At 44.7% G+C, this 24,257-nt stretch overlaps 1 protein-coding gene across 1 annotated transcript; it reads left to right on the top strand.

Annotated features, from left to right (window-relative positions):
• The first annotated feature begins 16,115 nt into the window (after nucleotides 1–16,115).
• Nucleotides 16,116–17,758, top strand: LOC134947533 (uncharacterized). The gene is made up of 2 exons (XM_063935580.1): nucleotides 16,116–16,905; nucleotides 17,227–17,758. The coding sequence occupies exons 1-2, from the start codon at nucleotides 16,272–16,274 to the stop codon at nucleotides 17,370–17,372; spliced, it is 780 nt and encodes a 259-aa protein (XP_063791650.1). The 5' UTR covers nucleotides 16,116–16,271; the 3' UTR covers nucleotides 17,373–17,758.
• Nucleotides 17,759–24,257: the final 6,499 nt, after the last annotated feature.

The following is a 24,257-nucleotide window of genomic DNA, read 5'->3' as shown; positions in this document are numbered from 1 at the left end:
AAGATAGACCCAGCGACATGTGTAGGATGTGGTAGAAACAGAAGATGATAACTGCTTTTGCAACCTTGAAAAGGCTGCAGACCTCTTACCTTTCCACCTTCCAATATCTGCAAAGAAAGGGAAAAAACGAACGGTATCCAATCTGTTAAAATGACTGCATCCCACAAAAGAATGCGTCATCAAACGTTGTGAGGGAACCTATCTCAAGAAGGTAGACGTACCAGTGGTATCTGCCGAGAGTAACCTATCCAAGGCATCCCCAACCCCCGGTTACACCTTCATAGGGAAGACACTCCAGTATCCCTCGGAGTCTACTTCAGCATTCCCTTGGTGAATCCACAACGCCCTCCCAGCCGAGAGAGCCATGGAAGTAGTTCGTGCACCCAAGAGTCCCATCCCTCTTGTAGTCTCACGGCAGCCTGACGCAATGTTATAGAGAAGACCCAACCTAAGAAACGTCCCCTCTCTCTCTAGGGTAATTCTATCGGAAGCCAAGGTAACCGAACATTTCTGAATACAAGCACTCCACCATGCGTATGCAATGCAAATATCATCAAAGCATATACTGTAAGTAAAATATCACTTAGCTTCCTGTATACGATCCATTGTGACAGGGCCCCGTGCAGACCAGGGGTCGACCTTCATTTTAATCTGTCCGCGGCGGGCCAAGAATAAACACTCGGACTCCTCATGAGGATCTGAGACCATCTCGTCACGGCTGACCTAGAGCTTTATCAACAGAGCGACCAGTACATGAGAAGGAATAACTTTACTTCAGCATCATTAGAACTTGTAATATGAATATACATATTTTAATACACATATACACACATATCCTATATATATACTGTATATCATACATATAAGTATTTTGTTCAGAGCCGTAGGGTCCCTAGTGACATTAATGTGTGCTGAATGTGTACGACCATGTACTGAATGCCCAAGTTGTGGATCTAACCAGGAAACCTTATGGTCGTCATAAAACATAGTATTCGTCGACAACAGGGAGTAGTAACTAGGTAAAAATAACATTCTTGCGACCCTAAGGGGTTCGAGGGAAGTACATACACATAAATTTAATATCATTCCCCCACAAATAAAACCACGTCTGTGCTAGAGCTACAGGCCTATGGAACCGTACCCTATAGAGGCATAGGTGATTTACTTCATGTTAATTTACACCCAGTAATAACAGTTGGTGCCGACAGGTCACCCACATACTACTGTGTCACCCATACAGTGTTTACTTTTGAAAAAGCATACAACTACCGACCTGCTGACACTTGATCTACTGACCCAAGTACCATCAGGAGTCGGCAATGCCGACAGAGGGATTCCCATAGCCATTTTGTGGCAGAGCACTCACACATGTCGACACATGTGTACTATAAAGCTATAATGGGTATATCTGACAGGGAAAACACAATTTCAACTCATTAACTAACACGCACATTATAGTATATAGGGGGTCATTCCGAGTTGTTCGCTCGTTCCCGATTTTCGCAACGGAGCGATTAAGGCGAAAATGCGCATGCGCATGGTACGCAGTGCGCATACGCTAAGTATTTTAGCCCAAAACTTAGTAGATTTACTCACGTCCGAACAAAGAATTTCCATCGTTGAAGTGATCGGAGTGTGATTGACAGGAAGTGGGTGTTTCTGTGCGGAAACTGACCGTTTTCTGGGAGTGTGCGGAAAAACGCAGGCGTGCCAGGATAAAACGCGGGAGTGTCTGGAGAAACGGGGGAGTGGCTGGCCGAACGCAGGGCGTGTTTGTGACGTCAAACCAGGAATGAAACGGGCTGAGCTGATCGCAGTGTAGGAGTAAGTCTCGAGCTACTCAGAAACTGCTAAGAAATTTCTATTCGCAATTCTGCTAATCTTTCGTTCGCAATTCTGCTAAGCTAAGATACACTCCCAGAGGGCGGTGGCCTAGCGTGTGCAATGCTGCTAAAATCTGCTTGCGGGCGAATAACTGGGAATAACCCCCATAGTGCTATATTTTGCTATTTTACACTAAAATCACCGTGCCCCCCATCGTTTTTCACTGTTAGCTGCCTAACAGTGCTTTTGGCGGGGACACGAGGAGAAAATGGCGCTGTAACGAGTTGTGAGGGATAAGCCCCGCCCCCTCTCGGCGTGCTTCAGCCCCGCTAATATTTTTCATGCCTATGCACTGTATACATCTTTTGCCAGTGTTAGGAAGAGGTATATTGCTGCCCAGGGCGCCCCCCTGCGCCCTGCACCCTTGTAGTGCCGCTTGTGAGTGGGAGCTAGGGCCCGCAGCGCAACCGCTGCGCGGTACCTCCGAGACTTGAAGTCTTCTGCCGTCACTGAAGTCTTCTTTTCTTCCAATACTCACCCGGCTTCTTTCTTCTGGCTTCTGTGAGGGGGCTGACGGCGCGGCTCCGGGAACAAGCACCAAGTGATCAAACCCTCTGGAGCTAATGGTGTCCAGCAGCCTAAGAAGCAGAGCCTTTAACTCACAGAAGTAGGTCTGTCTTCTATCCCCTCAGTCCAACGAAGCAGAGAGCCTATAGCCAGCAGGTCTCTCTGAAAATAAAAAACCTAGCATAAAGTCTTTCCAGAGAATTTCAGTAGAGCTCCCCTAGTGTGTGACCAGTCTCTCCTGGGCACAGAATCTAACTGGAGTCTGGAGGAGGGGCATAGAGGGAGGAGCCAGTTCACACCCATTCAAAGTCTTATACTGTGCCCATGTCTCCTGCGGATCCCGTCTATACCCCATGGTCCTTACGGAGTCCCCAGCATCCTCTAGGACGTATGAGAAATACAAATCATTTGTTTTAAATATCTTCTTTGTATTATTCTAATCATTTTTATAGCCAAAGCTCTGGAGTAAAAAGTCTATGGCAGGTGAGACAGTGCACATCTCTGATCAAAACTCAACAAATTTCCAGGAGTTCATACTGCTGCACCTGTGTATAATGCCCAGATGTACCCTTTGGCTCATATATTGCATGTTAATCAGTCTCTGGGGCTAGCCAGTGCCTCCTGAGCCATTTAGCTCACCGCACGTCCCTGGGTTGACGCACTGGACTACACTGCCCTGCATTGGGCTATGGCAGTGGGCGGAATGAAAACACGGGGGTGCGGCTACATGGCACTCACTGCCAGGCAGCACAGCAACATGGAGGACAGGGAGAGAGGACTATGAGCTACTAAAGTACATACAGTGTACCCTGTCTGCAATGTGGGGGGTGGGGGGGGGGCACTATATAGTCTGTCTGTATGTATGTATGTATGTATGTATGTATGTATGTATGTATGTATGTGTGTCTGTGACTGAATATATGTATGTGTGTAACTATGTATGTATGTATATAAATATCTACTGTATTTATGTGTGTATTAGTGTGTGACTATGTATGTGAATAAGTATGTAACTATGTAAGTATGTGACTGTATTTGTTGTATATACTGCATGTGTGACTACTGTATATCATATGTATGTGTTTTGTGTGTGACTATGTATGTAAGTGTATATGTGTGTGCCTATGGGCAGGATCAGATATACTAATGGCACATGTGGTTTGACTGCATTCCCCATATAAAATTAGAAATATATTTATTAGCACAAGTCCACATTTCCATTTTCTATTTGCATTCCCCATATGCCCTGAATAGACTGTGTTTTCTATAGGGGTACGACTGTGTGGCGTAATGTGAATAAGAGACACTACTGTGTGTTGTAATGTGAGTAATGGACACTACTGTGCGATGTAATGTGATACTGTGTGGCGTAATTTGAATTACTGTGTGATGTAATGTGATACTGTGTGGCGTAATTTGAATTGGAAGTACTGTTGTGTGGACACATTCCTTTTTTGACACGCTTTCCTTATTTCAAATATGTATATGTGTGTGTGTGTGTGTGTGTGTGTGTGTGTGTGTGTGTGAAGGGAGGGGGGACGGATGTGACTCTACCGGGGGCACTCGGACCCCTAGATACACCCCTGATTGTACCTTATGTAATACAAAGAACCTGTTAATTATGTTTTGGGTTTTTTTTGTCTGGTTTTAAATGTTTATGGTTTCTCACCCTGCCCCACATTTAACTTTTTTCTTACATTGTGAATTACTTGTGGTAGTAAGTGGGACTCAAATAAATGAAGGCAGTTACATAATTTAATAATATTTGCAGTTGAGCTGGTTAGCTGCTAAACTGGTCACATGACCTACTTATGATGTCACAGTGTGCAGCATTACATCACAGAGCCATTCAGTGTTCTCTGCTCTGCCTCAGTTACTACAAGCAAACACTGCCTGCCCCAGAGATACAGATAATGTACAGCAAGTTTCTTCTGCTATAAGATCATAAATACCTCCTTTAGTGCAGTGGGATTAAGGCATCACAAAATAATCTACTGTATTACGATAAAATATAGGGATAGATGTATTTATCGTCATTAGGGTGAAGAAGTGTTATCAGCGCACGTTATTTGTCCCACATGTAAGACTGCGGCGGTGTGTGTTCAGTGTCTATATCGACGCTGCTATGTACAAGATAGCACTCCAATATCAAGGCAATGTAAGAACAGTCAGTTGCGCTGACCGTTCTCACACCTGCAGCTATCGATATTTACAGCGGCAGGTGTCGTTGCCCTAACTCCACAGAAGGGACAGCTCTGTTTTTACTCCCCCAGTTCGTCAGACAAGATGTTAATACATCTTGTTGATGTGGCTTCCTGCTTCGCCTCGGTAATCATCCGTACACCTATACTACATCTCCCCCATAGTGTGTATATTGTTATTATTATAACTTTACAGAGAATATTTGACCATTCACATTAGTTCCTGCCGCAGTGGAGCTTACAGTCTATATTCCCTATCATATGTACACGCACACTAGGGTTAATTTTGTTGGGCGCCAGTTAACCTACCAGTATATTTTTGGATTGTGGGAGGAAACCAGATTACCCGGAGTGGGGAAACTATACGAACGGGGTAGAATATACAAACTCCACACAGTTAGGGCAATGGTGGGAATTGAACCCATGACCTCAGTATTGTGAAGCAGTAATGCTAACCAATACACCGGTCGTGCTGCTCTGCGTCATTTACTAAAAATGGGAAAACAATGTTGTGAATGTTTAAAATCAATGTACAAAATACAGTGCAAGCACATCTGCTGTGACACTACACTCGCCAATGTATGAGGACCACTGTACATTATTTTTATTATTATATAAAGTGCAATAATTAACTGTTGAAGTGTAGCAAAATACATTGGTAACTAACTATCCAGCACCCAAAATACAAATATAGATCTAGAGGTAAATGCATTGAGTTGTGAGTTTCCAAAATCAATTAATGTTATTAAAGGAAACATCTGCCAGATTTTGCCTTTGCTACAATTGCCACATTAAGAACAAACTGCAATATCTTCAGAATTCTGCAATATTGAAAACCTGCAGCATTTAGCCCCTATTGTTACATGTAAATTATGTACCAAGGTTCTGCTCATTTAGTGGCATTGTTTTGTTTACCAAACAATTGTAGGATAAAATGGGTGTTTTCAGGGTATTCCCACAAGTATTACAGAACCAGATTAACATTGAGGCAGATGGTGATACAACTCAAGGCCTGTATATAAAAATAGGCCCATCATCATGGCAGCATGATAATGACTATCTGGCTACACAGTCATAAATCATTAGTATTATAATCTGATTTCTAGTTTTCTCACAAAATTATGCAATTTTTTCATTTTTATGTACGTAAGTAGACATTGGGACTTAATGATTAGGGGGTGTATGCACCTACATGGCACTGGGGACACCAAAAATGCACTGGCCATATCTCCTCCCCTTCTCAGTATACACCTGTGAACATTTTCAGCCCCAGGCTCATATGCCCCTTTATCTGACCCTGAGGATTCCCCAAGATGTAAGGAGGGGCTGCAGCAGCTATCTCTTAATATTTTCCACAATCCCTCCATGTCCAACAACAACAACAGCAGCCGCATAGAAACCTATGTGGGCTGCTTAATTGTTGGATTTCCTTAGTTTATTCAAAGCATTCTAAAGCTAACGCCACTTTTACACGCCGCAGCGCATGGGCAGTTGACTGAAAATTCCCTGTTTACGATTTTTGGTCAACTGCAGGCATCTCTGAAGAGCCCCCTATATCTTGAACAGTCACTCTGAGTGCCAATGCCAATGGCTCCAGAGAGAAGAAAGGCAGACCCAGGGAAAGCATGGTCTTGTTTCTCTCTGTATGTAACGGAGAGTGATAAGTGTCCAGCAGTACATGTATTTGGATTGCATAAAGAAATGTTAGGACCCTAGAAAGGGGCACAAAACAGATAGCACCAAGTTAATACTGTATGTCAACAGATTTTTGTCCTAAAGACAGAGGTAATTTATGTGTGATGCGCTCTGTATCATTATGCTTAATCTGCTACTTTATACCATTTCCTTTGCAACAAAAAAACCCAAAACCTAAATAGAGTTTTACTTTTAGTGACTTAAGAGTGTATGTACTGCCTTTGAGAGAAATAAAGTGGATGGCGAAAATGTAGAAGCCAGTCAGCTCCTGTCACTTTACAGACCGCAGCCTGTAACATGTCAGGTAGGAGCAGATTGGCCGGGACTTTTGTCTCCGTCCATTTTATCTTTCTCTAAGGCTTGGTAAATAGATCCCTTAGTACACTATTAAGTATAATTCAGAAAAAAAGTACTAAAACACAGAAATCACTCCTTGTGGTAACGCTATTAAGTAGTACTAAGTATGAATGGTGTATTGGTTTGCATTATTGTCTCACAGCACTGAGGGGGGGGGGGTTTGACGCATTGACTTGCGGTGGGGTGAGGCAGGTGAGGCAGAGCCTTTCCTGTCATACTAACGTTTGTGCCAGAGGTTTGACTGTATAAAGTATATGAAAAAATAGGATTTTCAGACCTACCGGTAAATCCTTTTCTCTTAGTCCGTAGAGGATGCTGGGGACTCCGTAAGGACCATGGGGTATAGACGGGATCCGCAGGAGACTTGGGCACACTATAAGACTTTGAATGGGTGTGAAATGGCTCCTCCCTCTATGCCCCTCCTCCAGACTCCAGTTAGAAAACTGTGCCCAGGGAGACGGACATTTCGAGGAAAGAATTTATTGTTTAAACACGGTGAGTGTCATACCAGCTCACACCTCAAATATGCCGCAGAACGTGGTATTCAATAGAACACCAGCCAACGGCACGAAAAATACACCGCCATATGCTGAGAAAATATGTAACACAACTTGTGTGTCAACCCAACCACTAAGAAGATACCGCACGCCATTGCATGAACAACGTCAGCAACAGCCTGACTAAAAGAAACGCTACCAGAGTGTAACCATAACCAAAAGCTGCATATACAGTATGCACTGGGATGGGCGCCCAGCATCCTCTACGGACTAAGAGAAAAGGATTTACCGGTAGGTATTAAAATCCTATTTTCTCATATGTCCTAGAGGATGCTGGGGACTCCGTAAGGACCATGGGGTTTATACCAAAGCTCCAGACCGGGCGGGAGAGTGCGGACAACTCTGCAGCACCGATTGAGCAAACATGAGGTCCTCCTCAGCCAGGGTATCAAACATGTATGACTTAGCAAAAGTGTTTGAACCCGACCAAGTAACTGCTCGGCAAAGTTGAACCGCCAAAACTCCTCGGGCAGACGCCCCAGGAGAACCCATCTTCCTAGTAGAATGGGTCTCTACCGACATCGGTAACGGCAATCCAGCCGTAGAACCAGTATGTCAAATCGTATCACTGATACAGCGTGTAGCAGACTGGATAGAAACAGGCGCCCTAAATGTGCAGGGAGCCAACCGGACAAACAGAGCCTCTGTTTCCCCAATCCGGCCCAATAAGACTACATAAACATTCAAAGCCCAGACTACCTCGAGAGACTTTGAATCAGCCAATGCTTAAGTTACCACAGGCATAAAATAGGCAGGGTCCTGTGAAACACAGAAAACACTTTTTAGGCAGAACTATTATCCTAGTTCTCAATTTCGCTCTAACCACATGGAAGATCAAATAGGGGCTCTTGTGAGACAAAGCAGCCACTTCCGACACCCGCTTTGCGGACGCCAAGGCCAATAACATGACCACCGTCCAAGAGAGAAATTTCAACACAACCTTTCATAAAGGTGACAACCATTGTGACAATAAGAAACTGCAACACCACGTTAAGGACCCACGCTGCCAGTGGAGGCACAAACAGAGGGTGGATGTGCAGCACTCCTTTCACAAAAATCTGGACTTCCGGAAAGGTGGCCGATTCTTTTTTTGTACAAAAATGGAGCCTAACTTTAGGCCTGCATCCACACCTGCTTGCAAAGAATGGAGAATGACCCAGCTGAAATTTTTCCGTAGGAGCCTTCCAGGATTCACACCAAGACACCTACTCCCTCCAAAAATGGAGGTAAAGCTTCACCGTTACTCCCTTCCTAGCTTTAAGCAAAGCGGAAATGACATCACCAGAAATACCCTCTCGGGCTAGGATATGGCGCACAAACACCCAGCCATCAACTGCAGCCACGGTAAGTCTTGATACACGGCCGGTCCCTGCTGCAACAGGTCCTTACGTAGGAGAAAAAAGGCTACGGATCTTCCATGATCAAGTCTTGAAGATCTGGATACCAAGCTATCCTTGACTAGACCGGAACAATGAGTATCGCCTGAACCCTTTGTTCTTCGTATTTGTATCACCTTCGGAAAGAGTGAAAGTGGAGGGGACACATAGACCGACTGAAAACACCCAAGGTGACACAAGGGCGGCTACAGCTATACAGTAGCTTGAGTGTCCCTTGACCTGGACCACTATCCTTGAGGTCTCTCGTTGAGGCGAGACGCTATCCTGTCCAATAGAGGCACTCCTCAAAGACTTGTCACTTCTGTGAAAACTTCTCGATGATGACTACATTTCTCCCGGATGGAGATCGCAGCTGCAGAGGAAAACTATTTCTCCATCGGCTACATCTGGACCGAAGACTGCTAATATAGCGTGTTCCTGCCCTTCCGCTCAGCGGCAACCTTATGCGGATTCTGCTTTTGCGTCGCCGCTCATTGTTCCACCCCAGCGGCTTACTTACGCCACTGCCGTTAAGTCATCCGACAGAACTAAAACGGTCAGATCTCGAAGAAGATATTCGTTGAAAATAGCTAGAATATTCAAGAATGCCTATTGCCGACAAGCTTCCCAGCTTGACCTTTTTTCCCCTGGAAATTCTTCCCTTGGAAAGACTGCTCTCCTGGAGACCTGCATGTATGGATACCAGGATCTAAACCTGGATCGCGAACCTTCGACCCTCCAAAAGGTGAGAATGCAGACACCACAGGAGCGATATCCCTGTTCTTAGGATTATTTTCCGGTGCATGTGCAGGTGAGACCCAGACCACATGTCCAACTGGTCCCGTGAAACCTTGTCATTTGACCTGCTCACCGAAAAGGTGTCGTAGGCCGCAACCACCTTCTTAAGCAACGGAACATATTGACGGCTTGTCACTGCAAATCTGATCCGACTCTGGATCCTCAGATCTCCTTCCACAAGAAAAAACAAACTATGAACAGTTCAGTAACTAATCTTATACCCACCACAGACATCTGCGTCATTGGGATCAACAGTGATTCTCTGTGTTGAAGAAATGTCAGAGAGAAACCACGATTTGCACCACTTGTTTCTGGACCTCGCCGTAGTCAGGAGAGCGTCTCAGTACAGGTTGAGTATCCCATATCCAAATATTCCGAAATACGGAATATTCCAAAATACGGACTTTTTTGAGTGAGAGTGAGATAGTAAAAACTTTGTTTTTTGATGGCTCAATGTACACAAACTTTGTTTAATACACAAAGCTATTAAAAATATTGTATTAAATGACCTTCAGGCTGTGTCTATAAGGTGTTTATGAAACATAAATGAATTGTGTGAATGTACACACACTTTTTTTAATGCACAAAATTATAAAAAATATTGGCTAAAATGACCTTCAGGCTGTGTGTATAAGGTGTATATGTAACATAAATGCATTCTGTGCTTAGATATAGGTCCCATCACCATGATATCTCACTATGGTATGCAATTATTCCAAAATACGGAAAAATCCCATATCCAAAATACCTCTGGTCCCAAGCATTTTGGATAAGGGAGACTCAACCTGTACATAACAATAATGGCTCTTACTATCGAAGGAAACCCATCATCCTGCCATCACTTCGGTGAAATGGCAAAGACAATCCTGGATAGCAAAACCAGGTAAGCTTAATGCGGATGAAACCGCCCTTAAATTCTAATTATACGTGTTGGAAATCCCAGGCCTGAGAGATTCCACTTTGTAGGTCAACCTCTTAAGTAGAAGCCCCTTTTTTTTTTTTTTTTTTTACGACAGGGACAGCAGGACAAAGTCCTGATCCCGATGCAACTCTGGTATGGCGTCGCATACTTCCTCCCCCTCGAGTTGAGAAACGGTAAGATCTATCTGAAAAAACCAAGCGGGGTATCATCTGGAACTCCAGTATGTCCCACCTTTGGATTCTATTTGTAAATCACTGGTCCAAGTCCATACCAGGACTGACTGAAGAGCACCAGACGAGTTCCCACCGGAATGGGCTCCAGCAAGATAGACCCAGCGACATGTGTAGGATGTGGTAGAAACAGAAGATGATAACTGCTTTTGCAACCTTGAAAAGGCTGCAGACCTCTTACCTTTCCACCTTCCACTATCTGCAAAGAAAGGGAAAAAACGAACGGTATCCAATCTGTTAAAATGACTGCATCCCACAAAAGAATGCGTCATCAAACGTTGTGAGGGAACCTATCTCAAGAAGGTAGACGTACCAGTGGTATCTGCCGAGAGTAACCTATCCCAGGCATCCCCAACCCCCGGTTACACCTTCATAGGGAAGACACTCCAGTATCCCTCGGAGTCTACTTCAGCATTCCCTTGGTGAATCCACAACGCCCTCCCAGCCGAGAGAGCTATGGAAGTAGTTCGTGCACCCAAGAGTCCCATCCCTCTTGTAGTCTCACGGCAGCCTGACGCAATGTTATAGAGAAGACCCAACCTAAGAAACGTCCCCTCTCTCTCTAGGGTAATTCTATCGGATGCCAAGGTAATCGAACATTTCTGAATACAAGCACTCCACCATGCGTATGCAATGCAAATATCATCAAAGCATATACTGTAAGTAAAATATCACTTAGCTTCCTGTATACGATCCATTGTGACAGGGCCCCGTGCAGACCAGGGGTCGACTTTCATTTTAATCTGTCCGCGGCGGGCCAAGAATAAACACTCGCACTCCTCATGAGGATCTGAGACCATCTCGTCACGGCTGACCCAGAGCTTTATCAACAGAGCGACCTTTACATGAGAAGGAATAACTTTACTTCAGCATTCATTAGAACTTGTAATATGAATATACATATTTTAATACACATATACACACATATCCTATATATATACTGTATATCATACATATAAGTATTTTGTCCAGAGCCGTAGGGTCCCTAGTGACATTAATGTGTGCTGAATGTGTACGACCATGTACTGAATGCCCAAGTTGTGGATCTAAAAAAGAAACCTTATGGTCGTCATAAAACATAGTATTCGTCGACAACAGGGAGTAGTAACTAGGTAAAAATAACATTCTTGCGACCCTAAGGGGTTCGAGGGAAGTATATACACATAAATTTAATATCATTCCCCCACAAATAAAACCATGTCTGTGCTAGAGCTACAGGCCTGTAGAACCGTACCCTATAGAGGCATAGGTGATTTACTTCATGTTAATTTACGCCCAGTAATAACAGTTGGCGCCGACAGATCACCCACATACTACTGTGTCCCCCATACAGTGTTTACTTTTGAAAAAGCATACAACTACCGACCTGCTGACACTTGATCTACTGACCCAAGTACCATCAGGAGTCGGCAATGCCAACAGAGGGATTCCCATAGCCATTTTGTGGCAGAGCACTCACACATGTTGACACATGTGTACTATAAAGCTATAATGGGTATATCTGACAGGGAAAACACAGAACACAATTACAACTCATTAACTAACACGCACATTATAGTATATAGGGGGTCAGCCCGAGTTGTTCGTTTGTTCCCGATTTTCGCAACGGAGCGATTAAGGCAAAAATGCGCATGCGCATGGTACGCAGTGCACATGCGCTAATTATTTTAGCCCAAAACTTAGTAGATTTACTCACGTCCGAACGAAGAATTTCCATCGTTGAAGTGATCGGAGTGTGATTGACAGGAAGTGGGTGTTTCTGTGCGGAAACTGACCGTTTTCTGGGAGTGTGCGGAAAAATGCAGGCGTGCCAGGATAAAACGCGGGAGTGTCTGGAGAAACGGGGGAGTGGCTGGCCGAACGCAGGGCGTGTTTGTGACGTCAAACCAGGAATGAAACGGGCTGAGCTGATCGCAGTGTAGGAGTAAGTCTCGAGCTACTCAGAAACTGCTAAGAAATTTCTATTCGCAATTCTGCTAATCTTTCGTTCGCAATTCTGCTAAGCTAAGATACACTCCCAGAGGGCGGTGGCCTAGCGTGTGCAATGCTGCTAAAATCTGCTTGCGGGCGAACAACTCGGAATGACCCCCATAGTGCTATATTTTGCTATTTTACACTAAAATCACCGTGCCCCCCATCGTTTTTCACTGTTAGCTGCCTAACAGTGCTTTTGGCGGGGACATGAGGAGAAAATGGCGCTGTAACGAGTTGTGAGGGATAAGCCCCGCCCCCTCTCTGCGCGCTTCAGTCCCGCTAATATTTTTCATGCCTATGCACTGTATACATCTTTTGCCAGTGTTAGGAAGAGGTATATTGCTGCCCAGGGCGCCCCCTGCGCCCTGCACCCTTGTAGTGCCGCTTGTGAGTGGGAACTAGGGCGTGCAGCGCAACCGCTGCGCGGTACCTCCGAGACTTGAAGTCTTCTGCCATCACTGAAGTCTTCTTTTCTTCCAATACTCACCCGGCTTCTTTCTTCTGGCTTCTGTGAGGGGGTTGACGGCGCGGCTCCGGGAACAAGCAGCTAGGCGCACAAAGTGATCAAACCCTCTGGAGCTAATGGTGTCCAGTAGCCTAAGAAGCAGAGCCTTTAACTCACAGAAGTAGGTCTGTCTTCTATCCCCTCAGTCCAACGAAGCAGAGAGCCTATAGCCAGCAGGTCTCTCTGAAAATAAAAAACCTAGCATAAAGTCTTTCCAGAGAAACTCAGTAGAGCTCCCCTAGTGTGTGACCAGTCTCTTCTGGGCACAGAATCTAACTTGAGTCTGGAGGAGGGGCATAGAGGGAGGAGCCAGTTCACACCCATTCAAAGTCTTATAGTGTGCCCATGTCTCCTGCGGATCCCGTCTATACCCCATGGTCCTTACGGAGTCCCCAGCATCCTCTAGGACGTATGAGAAATACAAATAATTTGTTTTAAATATCTTCTTTGTATTATTCTAATCATTTTTATAGCCAAAGCTCTGGAGTAAAAAGTCTATGGCAGGTGAGACAGTGCACATCTCTGATCAAAACGCAACAAATTTCCAGGAGTTCATACTGGTGCACCTGTGTATAATGCCCAGATGTACCCTTTGGCTCATATATTGCATGTAAATCAGTCTCTGGGGCTAGCCAGAGCCTCCTGAGCCATTTAGCTCACCGCACGTCCCTGGGTTGACGCACTGGACTACACTGCCGTGCATTGGGCTATGGCAGTGGGCGGAATGAAAACACGGGGGTGCGGCTACATGGCACTCACTGCCAGGCAGCACAGCAACATGGAGGACAGGGAGAGAGGACTATGAGCTACTAAAGTACATACAGTGTACCCTGTCTGCAATGTGGGGGGTGGGGGGGGGGGGGCACTATATAGTCTGTCTGTATGTATGTGTGCCTGTGACTGAATTTATGTATGTGTGTAACTATGTATGTATGTATGTGTATAAATATCTACTGTATTTATGTGTGTATTAGTGTGTGACTATGTATGTAAATAAGTATGTAACTATGTAGGTATGTGACTGTATTTGTTGTATATACTGCATGTGTGACTACTGTATATCATATGTATGTGTTTTGTGTGTGACTATGTATGTAAGTGTATATGTGTGTGGGTCAGATATACTAATGGCACATGTGGTTTGACCGCATTCCCCATATAAAATTAGAAATATATTTATTAGCACAAGTCCACATTTCCATTTTCTATTTGCATTCCCCATATGCCCTGAATAGACTGTGTTTTCTATAGGGGTACGACTGTGTGGCGTAATGTGAATAAGAGACACCACTGTGTGTTGTAATGTGAGTAATGGACACTACTGTGTGATGTAATGTGATACTGTGTGGCGTAATTTGAATTGGAAGTACTGTTGTGTGGACACATTCCTTTTTTGACACGCTTTCCTTATTTCAAATATGTATATGTGTGTGTGTGTGTGTGTGTGTGTGTGAAGGGAGGGGGGACGGATGTGACTTTACCGGGGGCACTCGGACCCCTAGATACACCCCTGATTGTACCTTATGTAATACAAAGCACCTGTAAATTATGTTTTTTTTTTTTTTGGTCTGGTTATAAATGTTTATGGTTTCTCACCCTGCCTCACATTTAATTTTTTCTTACATTGTGAATTACTTGTGGTAGTAAGTGGGACTCAAATAAATGAAGGCAGTTACATCATTTAATAACATTTGCAGTTGAGCTGGTTAGCTGCTAAACTGGTCACATGACCTACTTATGATGTCACAGTGTGCAGCATTACATCACAGAGCCATTCAGTGTTCTCTGCTCTGCCTCAGTTACTACAAGCAAACACTGCCTGCCCCAGAGATACAGATAATGTACAGCAAGTTTCTTCTGCTATAAGATCATAAATACCTCCTTTAGTGCAGTGGGATTAAGGCATCACAAAATAATCTACAGTATTATGATAAAATATAGGGATAGATGTATTTATCGTCGTTAGGGTGGAGAAGTGTTATCAGCGCACGTTATTTGTCCCACATGTAAGACTGCGGCGGTGTGTGCTCAGTGTCTATATCGACGCTGCTATGTACAAGATAGCACTCCAATATGCAGGGCAATGTAAGAACAGTCAGTTGCGCTGATGGTTCTGACACCTGCAGCTATCGATATTTACAGCGGCAGGTGTCGTTGCCCTAACTCCACAGAAGGGACAGCTCTGTTTTTACTCCCCCAGTTCGTCAGACAAGATGTTAATACATCTTGTTGATGTGGCTTCCTGCTTCGCCTCGGTAATCATCCGTACGCCTATACTACATCTCCCCCATAGTGTGTATATTGTTATTATTATAACATTACAGAGAATATTTGACCATTCACATTAGTTCCTGCCGCAGTGGAGCTTACAGTCTATATTCCCTACCATATGTACACGCACACTAGGGTTAATTTTGTTGGGCGCCAGTTAACCTACCAGTATATTTTTGGATTGTGGGAGGAAACCAGATTACCCGGAGTGGGGAAACTATACGAACGGGGTAGAATATACAAACTCCACACAGTTAGGGCAATGGTGGGAATTGAACCCATGACCTCAGTATTGTTAAGCAGTAATGCTAACCAATACACCGGTCGTGCTGCCCTGCGTCATTTACTAAAGATGTGAAAACAATGTTGTGAATGTTTAAAATCAATGTACAAAATACAGTGCAAGCACATCTGATGTGACACTACACTCGCCAATGTAGTATGACCACTGTACATTATTTTTATTATTATATAAAGTGCAATAATTAACTGTTGAAGTGTAGCAAAATACATTGGTAACTAACTATCCAGCACCCAAAATACAAATATAGATCTAGAGGTAAATGCATTGAGTTGTGAGTTTCCAAAATCAATTAATGTTATTAAAGGAAACATCTGCCAGATTTTGCCTTTGCTACAATTGCCACATTAAGAACAAACTGCAATATCTTCAGAATTCTGCAATATTGAAAACCTACAGCATTTAGCCCCTATTGTTACATGTAAATTATGTGCCAAGGTTCTGCTCATGTTATACCCCTTTTACACTCGCATGAAAATCCCGGGATATTGCACGTGAACGCGCATCATCGCGGGATTTTTGTCTTTGTGGAAGGGTACAGGGACAATTTCCCGGGTCGAGCATCCCGGGATTTCAACCCTGGTCTCGACCAGGGTTGGTCCCGGGACCGTCCCGGGAAGCTGGGTAGTGTGAAAGGGCCCGTCCCGGGATTCACTACCCGGAACTGTTAAAAGGCCTCCGATTGGAGCTTTCATGGGCTCAGAAAAGATGATGTCATCTTTCAGAGCCCTGGGGAGCGTCCTTGATGCGTGTGAGGAAGGCAGCATGGTGACCTGGACAGACCAGGAGGTTAGAGAGTTGCTGAGCATTAGGGGAGAGGAGGAAATAATGAGGCAGATCACAGGCACAGTTAAAGATGCAGTCATTTATAAAAACATCTCCAAGATGCTGGAAGCCAGGGGAATCATCCGCACACAGCAGCAAGTGTTAAACAAAATGAAAACTCTTAAAAAGCAGTTTCTGAAGGTGCATGACAACAACAGGAAAAAGAGCGGTGTTGGCCGTATCGACTGGCAGTACTATGACATCTGCGCCAATATCTTTGGAAACACAGCTATATGCAGTCCGGTGAGTCTGTCTTCCAGTTCACAGTACACTGCTACAGAAGGCACTCCAGAAGAGACACAGACAAGCAGTGACGTCTGTCCGTCATCCCCGTTGTTAATTGACGACACACCTGAGGACAGCGACACATCCTCCCAGCCGTCCATAAACACATCCAGAAACGACGACAGCATAACTGCAACCATTGAAGACGTCGTGGAAGCTCAGACCAGTGACAGTGGGACTGTACAAAGTACCGTCACCCCAACTTTACAGAAAAACAGTAAGTACATGTTTAGAAAATAACACTCATAGCACAAATCCACAATTGTTAATCATCCGGTTATGTGTGTAGTATGAGTGGCCAGTGTGGCAGCAGCGTGGCGAGCGCAAATGAGCCCCTTGCAGGATCACTGCGCTCAGCACGCTGCTGGCACGGTGGCACGCTTTGCAATTTCTGCCCCCACCCAGGGGGGCTTTGCATTTTTATAAATAGTTCAATGTTTCAGAGTAGCTAGTGTGTAGGTGGATTAATGCCACAAACACATGTTTGCTAACGCTGCTATTTTTATATACGCTCATTTTGTATTTCTTCTCTTCACAGTTTACACCGTACCGCCTAGAAGGAAGAAACTGAACAGAGCGGAGCAAGTGGTTAAAGCCATGTCAAATGTCCTTGTCGACCAACTCCGAGAGATGGACGCTACAATGTCCGCACAGGTTTCTAGAGGCAGAACGCCAAATGCATGATGCATTTCTTTCCCAAGTCATGACAATGCAGGAACGCAGGAGTAAAGAGCAGTATGACCGCCACAGGGAATTGCACCAAATGAACATGGCGTTCTATGAGCGTATGACCAATACCTCAAGAGCACCAATCCAACACCACAACTCACAATACCCTGAGCAGGGTTTTTCATCATTTAATCCTGGCCCATACTATGCCCCAAATACTGCACCATCTAGTGCGCAAAGCACAGAGTTTACTGTATTGCGCAATTTGCCGTGAAACACAGTGAATTTCTTATTGTTGTTATTTGTTGTTAAATAACCACAGTGTGGTCATTGTTTATGCACAACTGTTTGTGCCTTCTTTAATTTTTTTTCTATGTTCTGTTTTGTATAGTGTCTACATTAAAGCACTTTTTATTTATTTTTTTACACAGTAATAATATACTGCAGGGACACTGTGGTTTATGGTGTTGTATCTACAAGCCTACCAGTGTTTTTTTTTTTTTTTTATGCCAATCAAAACTTGTTTGCAAATCTATGCATAACATTCCCATTTGTGCGTAACAGTAGACCATGTTTTCAGTGTTTTCTACATTGTTTCTGCATATATACAAAGTTTGTGGCAATGTGGTTTTTTTGGAAAATCATAAATATTGAAACCAAAGATCAAAGGTGGAATACAAAATAAAAAAAACGTAATTCACCAAACATGTTGTGCTGATTCTTAAACACTATTGTACCAGTGCTGCAAGGTTGGACGTAATAGTGTGGCGTATTTGTTCTGCAGCGGAGTTTGAGGCAGTCCCAAACAAAGCACCTTCCACATGTGGGTTTATAACCTCAGGGTCCTGCACAGTCCACTCAGGAAGGAATAGCTCATTTTTCAGTTCACAGATGTTGTGCAGTATACAGCACGCAGCTACTACATTAGGCATATTCTTTAGGTCCACATCATTGCGCTTCATCAAACAACGCCATCTTCCTTTTAACCTGCCAAAGGCGTTCTCAACCACCATCCTTGCTGAACTCAGGGTGTGAGTATAGGTTTGTTGCTCTGGGGTTAACTGGACCTGTTGGGTGTAGCCTTTCATAATCCAGGGGCGTAAAGGGTATGCAGCATCCCCGATGATGTGGACAGGGATCTCCGCCCCATTCACAATCTTTGCACACTCTTTAGGGTACAGCCAGCCTCCCTGGTTCTCCTCTACGATGTTGTACAGGTCAGAATTGGCAAGAACTCGGGAGTCATGAGATCGGCCTGGCCAGCCAATAAACACATCTAGGAAACTAAAGAACAGTAAAATTTAAAAAAGTTAGAATGTAAAACTCACACATGCAACTCATCCCACCACCCCAAAAATAAACACTTACCAATATTTGTGGTCCACAACAGCCTGTAATATGATGGAGTGCCAGCCCTTCCTATTAAAATAGTCAGCATGGTTGTCACGTGGGGTAATAATGGGGATGTGTGTCCCATCAATCGCTCCTCCACACTGCCGATAGCCTCGCTTCACAAATCCTTTGATGGTATCCTGTAAGCGCTGTCCTTGTGGTAGAGATATGAAGCGCTTGTATAAGGTAGATACAATTGCTTTAGTCACCTGGTGGACTATGACACAGCAGGTGGAGATCGCAACACCGAACAAGCATGAGACTGAGCGGTACTCTCCTGGGGTAGCATACCACCACAATGCAATAGCTAATCTCCTGTGTGCCTCGATGGGTCTCCTAAGCCTGGTGGTCTGCATGTCAAGTGCTGGTGTAAGTAATTCCAGGATGTAGTTAAAGGTTGCACGAGACACACGGAAGTTAGCCATCCACTCCTCATCCTTGTAAGCTTCCACGGTCCTCATAAAGGCTTCTCTGTGCCGGCGATCTCTGGACCAAAATGAGCGGTTAGGGCCCATACTCACGCTCAGGATGGTACTCATCCTGGATGATATGAGGGCTCTCCTCCTGCACAAATATTGGCGGCGACTAGCAGCCCTATCCAGCATAAATTGCGCCCTCCTCCTCCTCATAAAATATATGTGCAGTATACTGCACAGTGTGACAAGCTGCATCATGCTGTCAGTGGCTGTATGAAACATCTGCAAAGCAGAAAGAATCATGAGCTCAGGCATACACACTGGTACTCCGTCGGCCATGACTGCAGCAATGGTGTGAGCAGGCACCACCCCTCCCTTTGTTGACTAGTGTGACCTCATCTATGTGAGGCAGAAAAGGCCATTTCTAATGACATGCATATGCATTTGCAGGGATATCCCGGGATCAGTGTAAATGGGGCTGTCCCGTGTCGATCCCAGGTCTTAGTGCAGTGTGAAAGGGGTCAGTCAGGGGAAGGCATCCTGGGACACATCCCGGGAAGCATCCCGGGAGTGACCCGGGAGTGCGAGTGTAAAAGGGGTATTAGTGGCATTGTTTTGTTTACCAAACAATTGTAGGATAAAATGGGTGTTTTCAGGGTATTCCCACAAGTATTACAGAACCAGATTAACATTGAGGCAGATGGTGATACAACACAAGGCCTGTATATAAAAATAGGCCCATCATCATGGCAGCATGATAATGACTAGCTGGCTACACAGTCATAAATCATTAGTATTATAATCTGATTTCTAGTTTTCTCACAAAATGATGCAATTTTTTCATTTTTATGTACGTAAGTAGACATTGGGACTTAATGATTAGGGGGTGTATGCACCTACATGGCACTGGGGACACCAAAAATGCACTGGCCATATCTCCTCCCCTTCTCAATATACACCTGTAAACATTTTCAGCCCCAGGCTCATATGCCCCTTTATCTGACCATGAGGATTCCCCAAGATGTAAGGAGGGGCTGCAGCAGCTATCTCTTAATATTTTCCACAATCCCTCCATGTCCAACAACAACAACAGCAGCCGCATAGAAACCTATGTGGGCTGCTTAATTGTTGGATTTCCTTAGTTTATTCAAAGCATTCTAAAGCTAACGCCACTTTTACACGCCGCAGCGCATGGGCAGTTGACTGAAAATTCCCTGTTTACGATTTTTGGTCAACTGCAGGCATCTCTGAAGAGCCCACTATATCTTGAACAGTCACTCTGAGTGCCAATGCCAATGGCTCCAGAGAGAAGAAAGGCAGACCCAGGGAAAGCATGGTCTTGTTTCTCTCTGTATGTAACGGAGAGTGATATGTGTCCAGCAGTACATGTATTTGGATTGCATAAAGAGATGTTAGGACCCTAGAAAGGGGCACAAAACAGATAGCACCAAGTTAATACTGTATGTCAACAGATTTTTGTCCTAAAGACAGAGGTAATTTATGTGTGATGCGCTCTGTATCATTATGCTTAATCTGCTACTTTATACCATTTCCTTTGCAACAAAAAAACCCAAAACCTAAATAGAGTTTAACTTTTAGTGACTTAAGAGTGTATGTACTGCCTTTGAGAGAAATAAAGTGGATGGAGAATATGTAGAAGCCAGTCAGCTCCTGTCACTTTTCACATGCAGCCTGTAACATGTCAGGTAGGAGCAGATTGGCCGGGACTTTTGTCCCCGTCCATTTTATCTTTCTCTAAGGCTTGGTAAATAGATCCCTTAGTACACTATTAAGCAAAATTCAGAATAATGTACTAAAACACAGGAATCACTCCTTGTGGTGATGCTATTAAGTAGTACTAAGTATGAATGGTGTATTGGTTTGCATTATTGTCTCACAGCACTGAGGGGGGGGGGGGTTTGACGCAGTGACTTGCGGTGGGGTGAGGCAGAGCCTTTCCTGTCATACTAACGTTTGTGCCAGAGGTTTGACTGGATAAAGTATATGAAAAAATAGGATTTTAATACCTACCGGTAAATCCTTTTCTCTTAGTCCGTAGAGGATGCTGGGGACTCCGTAAGGACCATGGGGTATAGACGGGATCTGCAGGAGACATGGGCATACTATAAGACTTTGAATGGGTGTGAACTGGCTCCTCCCTCTATGCCCCTCCTCCAGACTCCAGTTAGAAAACTGTGCCCAGGGAGACGGACATTTCGAGGAAAGAATTTATTGTTTAAACACGGTGAGTGTCATACCAGCTCACAGCTCAAATATGCCGCAGAACGTGGTATTCAATAGAACACCAGCCAACGGCATGAAAAATACACCGCCATATGCTGAGAAAATATGTAACACAACTTGTGTGTCAACCCAACCACTAAGAAGATACCGCACGCCATGGCATGAACGTCAGCAACAGCCTGACTAAAAGAAACACTACCAGAGTGTAACCATAACCAAAAGCTGCATATACAGTATGCACTGGGATGGGTGCCCAGCATCCTCTACGGACTAAGAGAAAAGGATTTACCGGTAGGTATCAAAATCCTTTTTTCTCATACGTCCTATAGGATGCTGGGGACTCCGTAAGGACCATGGGGTTTATACCAAAGCTCCAGACCGGGCGGGAGAGTGCGGACGACTCTGCAGCACCGATTGAGCAAACATGAGGTCCTCCTCAGCCAGGGTATCAAACATGTATGACTTAGCAAAAGTGTTTGAACCCGACCAAGTAACTGCTCTGCAAAGTTGAACCGCCGAAACTCCTCGGGCAGACGGCCCAGGAGAACCCATCTTCCTAGTAGAATGGGTCTCTACCGACATGAACCAGTATGTCAAATCGTATCACCGATACAGCGTGTAGCAGACTGGATAGAAACAGGCACCCTAAATGTGCAGGGAGCCAACCGGACAAACAGAGCCTCTGTTTCCCCAATCCGGCCCAATCACACTACATAAACATTCAAAGCCCTGACTACCTCGAGAGACTTTGAATCAGCCAATGCTTAAGTTACCACAGGCATAAAATAGGCAGGGTCCTGTGAAACACAGAAAACACTTTTTAGACAGAACTATTTTCCTAGTTCTCAATTTCGCTCTAACCATATGGAAGATCAAATAGGGGCTCTTGTGAGACAAAGTAGCCACTTCCGACATGCGCTTTGCAGGCACCAAGGCCAATAACATGACCACCGTCCAAGAGAGAAATTTCAACACAACCTTTCATAAAGGTGACAGCCATTGTGACAATAAGAAACTGCAACACCACGTTAAGGACCCATGCTGCCAGTGGAGGCACAAACAGAGGGTGGATGTGCAGCACTCCTTTCACAAAAGTCTGGACTTCCGGAAAGGTGTCCGATTCTTTTTTTAAAGAAAATGTATAAGGCCGAAAATTGTACAAAAATGGAGCCTAACTTCAGGCCTACATCCACACCTGCTTGCAAAGAATGGAGAAGAACGACCCAGCTGAAATTTTTCCGTAGGAGCCTTCCAGGATTCACACCAAGACACCATCTCCCTCCAAAAATGGAGGTAAAGCTTCACCGTTACTCCCTTCCTAGCTTGAAGCAAAGCGGAAATGACATCACCAGAAATACCCTCTCGGGCTAGGATATGGCGCACAAACACCCAGCCTTCAACTGCAGCCGCGGTAAGTCTTGATACACGGCCGGTCCCTGCTGCAACAGGTCCTCACGTAGGAGAAAAAAGGCTACGGATCTTCCATGATCAAGTCTTGAAGATCTGGACACCAAGCTATCCTTGACTAGACCGGAACAATGAGTATCGCCTGAACCCTTTGTTCTTTGTATTTGTATCACCTTCGGAAAGAGTGAAAGTGGAGGGGACACATAGATCGACTGAAAACACCCAAGGTGACACAAGGGCGGCCACAGCTGCAGCTTGAGTGTCCCTTGACCTGGACCACTATCCTTGAGGTCTCTCGTTGAGGCAAGACACCATCCTGTCCAATAGAGGCACTCCTCAAAGACTTGTCACTTCTGTGAAAACTTCTCGATGATGACTACATTTCTCCCGGATGGAGATCGCAGCTGCAGAGGAAAACTATTTCTCCATCGGCTACATCCGGATCGAAGACTGCTAATATAGCGTGTTCCTGGCCTTCCGCTCAGAGGCAACCTTATGCGGCTTCTGCTATTGCGTCGCCGCTCATTGTTCCGCCCTAGCGGCTTACTTACGCCACTACCGTTAAGTCGTCCGACAGAACTAAAACGGGCAGATCTCGAAGAAGATATTCGTTGAAAATAGCTAGAAAATTCAAGAATGCCTATTGCCGACAAGCTTCCCAGCTTGACCTTTTTTCCCCTGGAAATTCTTCCCTTGGAAAGACTGCTCCCCTGGAGACCTGCATGTATGGACACCAAGATCTAAACCTGGATCGCGAACCTTCGACCCTCTAAGAGGTGAGAATGCAGACACCACAGGAGCGATATCCCTGTTTTTAGGATTAGGATTATTTTCCGGTGCATGTGCAGGTGAGACCCAGACCACATGTCCAACTGGTCCCGTGAAACCTTGTCATTTGACCTGCTTACCGAAAAGGCCTCGTAGGCCGCAAACACATTCTTCAGCAACGGAACATATTGACGGCTTGTCACTGCAAATCTGATCCGACTCTGGATACTCAGATCTTTTTCCACAAGAAAAACAAACTATGAACAGTTCAGTAACTAATCTTATTCCCACCACAGACATCTGCGTCATTGGGATCAACAGTGATTCTCTGTGTTGAAGAACTGTCAGAGAGAAACCACGATTTGTACCACTTGTTTCTGGACCTCGCCGTAGTCAGGAGAGCGTCTCAGTACATAACAATAATGGCTCTTACTATCGAAGGAAACCCATCATCCTGCCATCACTCCGGTGAAATGGCAAAGACAATCCTGGATAGCAAAACCAGGTAAGCTTAATGCAGATGAAACCGCCCTTAAATTCTAATTATACGTGTTGGGAATCCCAGGCCTGAGAGATTCCACTTTGTAGGTCAACCTCTTAAGTAGAAACCCCTTTTTTTTTTTTACGACAGGGACAGCAGGACAATGTCCTGATCCCGACACAACTCTGGTAT

This window comes from Pseudophryne corroboree, chromosome 8, assembly GCF_028390025.1.
Source record: "Pseudophryne corroboree isolate aPseCor3 chromosome 8, aPseCor3.hap2, whole genome shotgun sequence".
NCBI classification, from domain to species: Eukaryota; Metazoa; Chordata; class Amphibia; order Anura; family Myobatrachidae; genus Pseudophryne; species Pseudophryne corroboree.
Note: the sequence above shows the minus strand (reverse complement) of the source record. Positions and strands in the feature narration are given on the sequence as shown.

What these genes read in the sequence shown, in the direction of transcription:
- LOC134947533 (XM_063935580.1), top strand. Translation starts at nt 16,272, where the DNA reads ATGGGCTCAGAAAAGATGATGTCATCTTTCAGAGCCCTGGGGAGCGTC. An exon ending in CCCAACTTTACAGAAAAACA is followed by an intron (nt 16,906 to 17,226) that starts GTAAGTACATGT and finishes TTCTCTTCACAG; the next exon opens with TTTACACCGTACCGCCTAGA.